The sequence below is a fragment of the Dermacentor variabilis genome, chromosome 6 (assembly GCF_050947875.1).
Source record: "Dermacentor variabilis isolate Ectoservices chromosome 6, ASM5094787v1, whole genome shotgun sequence".
In the NCBI taxonomy this organism is placed as follows: Eukaryota; Metazoa; Arthropoda; class Arachnida; order Ixodida; family Ixodidae; genus Dermacentor; species Dermacentor variabilis.
In genome coordinates, this window is record NC_134573.1 from 169,535,596 (window position 1) to 169,544,662 (window position 9,067).

At 42.0% G+C, this 9,067-nt stretch overlaps 1 protein-coding gene across 2 annotated transcripts in view; it reads right to left on the reverse strand.

Annotated features, from left to right (window-relative positions):
• LOC142585719 (mannosyl-oligosaccharide 1,2-alpha-mannosidase IA-like) overlaps positions 1–7,526 on the reverse strand; it is a 29,023-nt gene extending 21,497 nt beyond the window's left edge. The window contains exon 1 of one of the 2 annotated variants that reach the window (XM_075696693.1): positions 6,628–7,526. In XM_075696693.1, the coding sequence (XP_075552808.1) occupies positions 6,628–7,164 (537 nt within the window). In that variant the 5' untranslated portion in view covers positions 7,165–7,526. The other variant, XM_075696694.1, reaches the window with a different exon arrangement.
• Between the last annotated feature and the right edge of the window lie 1,541 nt (positions 7,527–9,067).

The following is a 9,067-nucleotide window of genomic DNA, read 5'->3' on the forward strand; positions in this document are numbered from 1 at the left end:
CTGTACATGTGCAATGTGTCAGCTTCTTTCTTTTCTTTCTTTCTTTAGAGGTCTATTCTAAAAAATTTGTGCACTCTGCATAACACGCAAATTCGTACCTGCATAAATATGGATGCTTTTTCAGTTTTCTATCAGCTCATGTCACGCATACTGCTGTGGGCTGGCTAGATGCTAGCAAATTGGATAACAACTTAAGGGTTCTTTCATTAGCGGCTACCCTGGCCACCTTAAAGAAGCTTTTCTTTGTCCATCATATGGTCAACCAACTTCTTTTAGGCTGTTGACCACATGCAGGAAGCAAGGGTGCATTCGCTCAACATATACTGCACATTGCACAAATTATGAACTTTTTCAGCTGAGCAGCTGGTTCATTGCTGCTTAAATTCCACATAGAAGTTGGATTTCAATGAGAAATATGTTCAATAATAAAGTTGAATGCAGTAACCTGCCTTTTTCATCCTGAATAAATCATAAGCACGTGCTGTGCGCAGTGAAGTAAGACAAAAAGAAAATTAAATCTTATCTGCAAATTTATCTACATTGGATCCTTTGGTTAAAATAAAAACATTATCGTCACAAAATTAACTGCACACGCCTTGTCATGGAGGCACCCCACATAAAAAAGAACAAGCATGTTTGCCTTAGTAGACCTTGATTTGCCCTCCATGAAAAAAATTTTTCTTTTTTTTCTTCTGCATTTTTTTCCAGCTCAGAGAATGCATGTATGGTTTCCTGTGCTATACCAGCTGCTGTTCTTCCAAAATAAATTTCAGTTGTGAGTCAATGTTGTCTGTGTCATCTTTCACTGTCCCTTGTTGTTTGCACTTTTCACTTTTCTGTAAAAGTTTAGCAACTCACTTGGCCAGCAATTCTACTGCACCAAAGGAAGACTAGTGCAATATAACAGCCTGAAGAGTGAAAAAATTTGCATCCCATCATTACCATTATAGGTGCTACACCTTCCTAAAATAAATGACACCACTGTTACTCTCTTTTTTCCTGGTACAGAATTGCCCCAGACGTTCATTCATTGGCTTGGATTTATCCAATCAAAGAAGTCTGCTATTAAACGTTAAACAAAATTGGTGTTAAACAAAATCCACTGCGAAGCTAGACTTCTGTGTCGAAGTATAGCCACAAAAGCCATTTATATACTAGGCTCTCTACTGACTCAACACACAGTACAAGTGGTCCCTGTAATTCTTTTCGTAAGTCCATAACCTTGTGCAGACATTAACTCAGCCATGTCTTCGCACTTAAAATTTTGCATGTTCCTTCCCTTCCACTTAAGTAAATTAATCCAATTAGGCTCAATGAAGAGCATCAAGTTCAATTAGAAAGATTGCCTTGTAGCAGTAGCTCAAGATTAGCTTGGTGAACTTGACCTTGCCCAAGGATAATGCTGCCAGGTCTAGCTGCCAGAAAATAAGCATGAAAAAAAGAATGTGCACAGAATACTGCAGAGACTCCTGTTTCTAATCAAGACACAACCTGCATCAAACTATGAAATGCCTTCAAAACATTGCGGAACTGCAAATGAACTAAATACCCAAAATAAAATGGCAAAATACACAGTCAGAAACAACAACCCTGTATGCAATACCTAGACACTACTAGCCAAAAGCTTCATGGAGAACAAATTAGAGAATACCCATTAGTGTGTCATGGCAGAAGCAAGCACTGTGCTATTGCAGGCCTTTTGCAATAACCATCAGCTAGCGGCAAGTAACGTATAATAAGTAAAGAGCATTTCAATTTAAAGAAACACTAAAGAGAAAAATAGGCTGAGCTGTATTATAAGATTCATCTTCTACAATAACAAAAAAGTCGCTTTTACCGTGACAGGAGGCTTGATAAAAAGCAACAAAAAATATGCGAGAAATATCAGTTTCACCTAAAACGCAAAGCAATGAATTCGATAGCAACATGTTCGAATATTAGACGAAATGTAAGACTTGTAGCTGTAGTGGCAATAGGAATTGAAGTAAACTTAAGTTGACTAAGTAAAAACAAGCTGTTGTGCTGAGGGTCCTCTGTTTGAATCCTGCCACCAGACAATTTCATTTATGTTTATTAATTAAAGCCAACGTCTTTCTTAGTGACTTTACCTCTTTCCTGGGCTGATCCCAGAGTTAGTGCATAGACACAACAATAAAATGACATCATTTTCAGGTTTAAGCTCTGTAATTGTTTCGCACATTTAATTTTAGTCTGAGATTTAAGATAAAAGGCATGCACTGTCAGTGTTATGCTTCATCAGATTTGTTTGTGGGCTGCCGTTCTCAAGATTCCGAGGAATAATTTTGTCAAGTATATAAGATCAGGTATTGGCAATTTCAGTGATAGAATGGTGTGGCAATATAAACCGCTTATACTGCATGTCATTTAGCATAGCATGGCGTACAGCATACATACGCCTAAATATATATGGAACGTCACAGCGACGGCAATGCCATCAGCAAAAATTCGCTTGGAGTGTCCATATAATTGCTATCACAATAAACAAATGTCGGATGCCAACGCAAATTCCTGCACCAACCTGCCATGACGCAAAAAATTTCGACAGCTCCTGCATGGGGCTAGTTAATCTTTAACGATCGAGATGGAATATGCGGTATTCTAAAGGAGCCAAAGACAGAACTTGGCAAGTTTAGAGAACTTTTACTGCGCTACAAATGCCCAAATACAAAAGAAAGATAATGTGATACAATACAATGCAGTGATACACTGGTGTTGGAGTTTCAGCATGAAACCTTAATAAATTGCAATTCGACCGACTCTTTCCTTCCAGTAATTAGCCTCCTATTGTGAAATTAGGAAACTAGAGTTCTGAAAGAATACTTTATCAGTCTAAACATATTTACGAGTATCTTTTTAGTGCCCCTTTATATTTGAGGGCTCCACATTTGTTTTTGTATCTTGGCCCCCTCAAAGTGCAGCTAACATGGCCTAAAATGGAACCTGCTGCCATGTGCAACGTTGCCCCCACTGAAATGCGACAACCATGACCGAGATGAAACCCACAAACTCAAGCTCAGCAGCGCAGCTCTATAGCCACTAAGCTACCATGGCGGGTCATAGCTTATTGTTAAATTGTTCTGTCAGCACATAGCCAAATTACTCATGCAGACACTGCCTAGACAGGTGAAGGAGAGAGAGCTTCAGAAAAAACATTTTGTTCTTAAGGTTGTGTCTGTCCAATTTTCAATGTCCTTTAACCATGTTGACACTGTTCAAATAAATGTTCAGCCAACAAAGTCATAACACATGTAACATCACTGACCTAAAGCACTAAGCAAGTTACAAGTAAGTTGATGTGACAGTGTCGAACCAAGTCGAATACCTGCATGGCACAGAGAAGCTAAAATGGTTATGTTTGAACAAGATGGATGACAAGTTTTCTCTTTCATGATACTTCCTCCCCCCATTGCGGGATTTCGCAGGACTGATTTACCATATTCTGTGTCCCTGTGCTTCGAGTTATGGATTAATTCCCCCTTGCGCTGCGATCTGCTAGCCTCCTGGTCAGCTCAGATGGTAGAGCGACTGCCCCGGAAAGGTGTTGGTCACGGGTCTGAAATCCGGACCAGGACAAATTTTTCCTCAGCTGCGAAGCGGTCTTCCTGAGAAACCCATATGGTTTCCTTTGTAGTTTCGTGCGACCTTTGGACGGATGACAATTTTTTCCCTTTCAAGATGGCAAGCTTCCACACCACAAGGTTCTTGAAATATTATTAAAGGGACCTTAAATAGAAACACTAAACCAATTTATACCGATAACATATTATTCAAAACTCTATTTTTGTTGTAATGTGTTGATTATTAGAAGAGAAAGAAAGTCAAAGTTCCAGTTTATCAATTTCATTCCGAAATGATTACGCCGGTGCATCAGTATTATGTGCCAGATTTCAAAGTATTATATTACTTTAATCTTCAGTGTCCCTTTAAAGAAAGCTCCAAGAGTAGGCACAAACTAAATCATTAAAATAAAGAAAGAAAATGTCAGTCACTGGCTAAAGTGAGCATAAGTTCCTATGCACATATTTTTGTTGTATTTGAAGAAGCAGGAAACATAAAAGTAAGCCCATACCAAAGTAAAAAGCTCACCTAAAATAATTTGCTTAGTGATGACGTACCTACAAAAAAACTACATATCTCAAATTTAAGTTATGTGCTCTTAAATGTCTTAAATGTTGTGTGTTACTGCTACACTAGCAGAAGTCACTAATAAGATGCGTTCATTCACCTAAGCATGTGGGCACGACTATGCCAAAGGCACCATATGGCAGAGGCAGCCGACAACATAAAGATGCTGGGATATTCAACGTGTCCTGAATTCAAAAGAAATAACAGATGTTTCCACAGCTGCACACCGTATAAAGCGACGTGGCTTGCCACATGCCCAATTCACAAGGCACGCTTTGCACAGCTGGAAGTGCACTGATTTGACGTCACAACATTATTAAAATGTTACAAAACATAGAACGACAATAAGAGGTTGTAAACAGGAAAGATACGTGGCTGCCCGCTAAGGAATTCTTGAGGACAAGCAAGGACAAAGAAAAAAAAAACTACCTGTAACGTTTTGCTTCGTGAGCTGAGCTGTCTTGGCAGCTGGTTAGCACACATTCTAACGCAATAGAAAAAAAAGCAACACGTGGCACATTGGCTTACACAAAAACTGCAATTCCTTTAGAATAACAAAAATAAACAATAATTTTACCAAACATGGTGCATAAGGAATGTGAAGCTTGCTTACTTTTGATTATGAAAGCATGCACACTTGTTATTCTTTCAGTCAGGTAAATCTTAAGAATAAAACAATACTTTTCTTTGCAACTGAGATGCCTAAGTATAACAATGCCATATTTAGGCACTGCTTTATTTACATCTGCACCTCTCATCTACCTGCCAAAATTACACCAATGTAATCTGGCTTAAGCTCAGCCCTGACAATCAGAGGGCATGACCATGATAAAAATATGCAAGTATATTCTTTATTTACACTTCCTGATACAGATAAAATCAGTAAGAGGCCCACTGCTACTGTTTCTAATGTTTTGCTACTGTTCTCATTAGTGGTTATAGAGCAAAATTAATACTATATGTCCTGTCTTTTCTAAGCTGTTGATAATGGCAACAAAAGCATACAAAACATGGGATAGACACCATAATGGTTGGGAACATAGCTGGGCCTTTTCCAAAACTAACCATCTATGCAAATATTGAGCCATCGTATCAGCGAACATTCAGTGTTGCATATGTGTATGTGTTATTACTGTCCTCATTATTTGTGTGGTATAATGTTAAAAAAAATTGCCGCCAAGACCATGCTTATGTTACAACAGGCTTCCATTTCGCTGTCCTCCATACCAACAAATTTGGCATAAACTTCTAAACTTCATAAACAAAAGTGCAGTGCAATTTGGCCACGGAAGCATCTTTAGAATACAACTGTTCCTCTGGAGCATTACAAGAAACTGTCCTTTGTTCTTATTCTAACACTATTTTGCAAATCAATAGTTTCTCATATTCCCCTGTCATTAATGAGATGCACATAACACTTGAAAGGTTAATTATAGTTACTGCTGACCTTTTCCCCATCAGAAATTCAAGAGCCTACCATATCTATTCCTTAAAAAGAAGATTGTAAAGACATTACAAGGTTCTACATAAGGAACTTAGCTTTACTGCAGAAAGATTACATCCACTTCATGGGTAATGCAATCCATTATTAATTGGCTCTACAGAAATAAGTGAAATCAAGCATTCTTATTTACTTAAGAGCATGACATTACACTGGTTATGTAACAAAAAGGAATTCAAACCTATACTATTTTCAGAAGTTTACTACTATCTAAGCCCAATAAGAAGTTCTGCTAAGGGCATCTCAGCAACAACATATGGAGACCACGGTGGACAGACTAACATTCATAGCACAGTTTGTCCACTATGTTTTGAGATTACCCACATCACTTTTGCATTTGTACTGAATGCTGCTTGAAGCAATGTGCACGGCACATATGACTGTTGTTCCAAAACAATGAGATTTGCGTAGCACACCACTCTTTTTAATGACTAGCTCTTCCTTTGCCCCCCGTCGGACCCCTTATATTATCTTAAGAAAAATAAAGAAGTACTGCGAGCAATGTGAACCCCCCCCTTCTTCATCTCTCTCTCTCTCTCTCTAAACACAAGCAAAATATTTAGCACAGAACTGAACATAGCGACATCACGATCGCGATGAACTCACAAACAATCGCGGTGGCGTGAGAAGTTGTGGGTCAAGTTGACAAATCTCGGAGCCACGGCAGTGGACAAGAAAAGAGGACACGAGCATCTAAACTGCGCGAAATGTAAGATTACATTTTGCAGCTGTCTTCCTTCTCAGCAAGACGGGATGTAGTACACATACCACGCCGCGGTGTTGAAATCGCTGATAAGAGCACTGCTGGCCCAGTGGGACGAAATCAGTAGGCCAACGATGCGTAATGACCAAATCGCGTACGGCGCGAAGTTTCCCCTCTTCGGTGCGATGTGCGCCGGCAGCGAATGCCACGACGATCGGGCAAGCGCATACACGCATTATATTCACTGGCTGGATGACCTACCAAGTTGTATGCTCACCTCTCTAACTTTCTGTCTTCTTTCGCGGTTCTCCGCCTCTCTCTGTGCGTCAGGAACATGCGAAACCTGGGGCGCTTTAGCGTCGACAGCGAGGAGACCCGGGCTCTGTGGAGGCCGGGCTGCAGTCGACGGTAGTTTAGACGGAGACGCAGGCCTGGCTGCTTCGGGCCTGGCGACCTGCATAGGGAGGCCCTGACCGAGGTCCTGAATGATTTTCTCCTGGAGCTTGTTTCGGTCCTCGGCCCTATGCGGGTCTTCCTCGTCGGCGACAATACCGTTGTGACGGGGAACGTTGTCTTCGATCACTTGCGGCGGGGGTAGCAGCAGGTCCGGCCCAGCATTTTTGATATGGCGATAGGCGTTGGACGCGCGCAGTTCAGGCAGGTAAAACACGGCCCCGATGCACACCATCAGGAAGGTGGCCAGCACCAACACGACAATGTATTTCTCTCGCACCCGCAAAGTCCTACGTGCTGATCCGCCGGGCGCCACGCTAATGTACTTGAAGTATGTGGGGAGAACGCCGACCGATGCCATGATCTGGCCTTCCTTCGGTGGCTGGGAACCGCCGGGACACGGCCGCAAAGGCCGCTCGCCTTGATACCAATGATGAGGAACTCCTACTCAATCGCTCCCCGTCGTCTCATGACGTAGCCCAGCCCCAAAGCCGCACGGCAGCTGCGGCATCCAGCCAAAGCGGAAGCAGCGACAGCGGCTGCTGCGACTAATGGACTAGAACGAGGAGTCCTAAACTGGACTCGAGGCGAGCAGCTGATTTTGACGGTGCGCGATTACCGAACGTCCCCATTCCAAGTAACAGAAACGCTGAAGACACACATTAATTCCAGGCTAGCCGGACAACTCTTCGGTAAGGCATCGCGTCATAGAGTAAAACGAGCACAGCGCGACATGAAAGTTCAAATAGGTGGCGCCCTCAAACAACACTTCCGCAAAGCTGCGGCATGTGCAAAATTCACGGAGCGCGCGGTTGCTATCTGTGAAGAATGCGCATAGAGGCGCAGAGTCTCCGTTCTGTTGTTTGTATAAGTGTTTAGAAGAGATATAAAAATTAAATTGAAAATGCTGTTTAACACTCGTGATTTTCTGGCAGCCGGCCTACAACGTATGCCTACTGATGTCGGCCTCGAATTTGCGCTCATTCCTTTGTACACCAGAGAAATAAAGCGCTCACCCCATTATTCTATTTACAGCGAAGCTAATATTGGTTTTACATACGGTGGTGAATGTTTTTACCAACGAAGCGTAGTATTCAGGTAAAAGTGCAAATTTTGCGATGAGACAGCAAATTTGGTCCTATGTTGTGGACATGTCCGAATTTAGTACGATAGCTTGTGCACTCTAGAATTCTGGGAGGCGGCCCAGAACCCAACGTCCAGCAGGACATCAGTGGTCAATCCCTTGCTGCTGTGTCTCAAGAGATTCCGGCCGACGGCTAAGGGCGACGGGGGAGAGGACTCGATCCTCTCCTGACGCGTTCGTTGACTGGTGTTTTAATAAGTGGTTTCTCTCTCTCCCACAGATTTTCAAAGCAACTAAAATTACGTCATCACCTGACACGGCGGCACCCGACCATTTTCAGGACGAACGGGTATACCCGTTTCTAAGCCGTTTCCTTCCTTTACGAGCAGGGTGTAACGCTTTTCCTGAGAGCTTTGTATTACCTCAGCAGCAAAGTTCAGACGTTATCTCGGCGGTCTCTCTCTCTCTCTTTATATATATATATATATATATATATATATATATATATATATATATATATATATATATATGTGTGTGTGTGTGTGTGTGTGTGTGTGTGTGTGTGTGTGTGTGTGTGTGTGTGTGTGTGTGTGTGTGTGTGTGTGTGTGACTGGTTCATGATATCAACAAATAAAGGCCTAGCCTATATATACACTCTTAAGCAAACTGCCTAAGAGTGTACACTTTTAAGCAAAATTACACCCTTTGGGTCGTATCTTGCCACACAATGATAATCGTAATCTGTCTTGTCTGCATTTCCTTCCTTTAGAGTTTCAAGCCCGGTACTTCTAAGTCATGAACGACATGCACGTTACCAGCATAACAGAGCATTCTCGACAGGAAAGCAGCAAGCACTGCGTTTTCATGAAAGGAAATGCAAGCTAGACAGCTGACGATCCATTATGTGGCAGGATATGACCCAAAAGATGTGCATTTAAGAGTGTACACTCTAAAAACAGTTGCACCCTTTAGGGTGTATATTTGCCACACAGCGATAATCGTCATCTGCACTCTTACACTCGTAGACAAAAGTTACACTCTTTGGGATGTATCTCTGCCACACAATAATCGTCATCTGCCTTGCTTGCGTTTCCTTTCTCGAAAATGCCGCGCCCGCTACTTTCCTATCGGGAATGCTACTCTTAGGCAAAAATACACCCTTTGGGGTGTATCTCTGCCA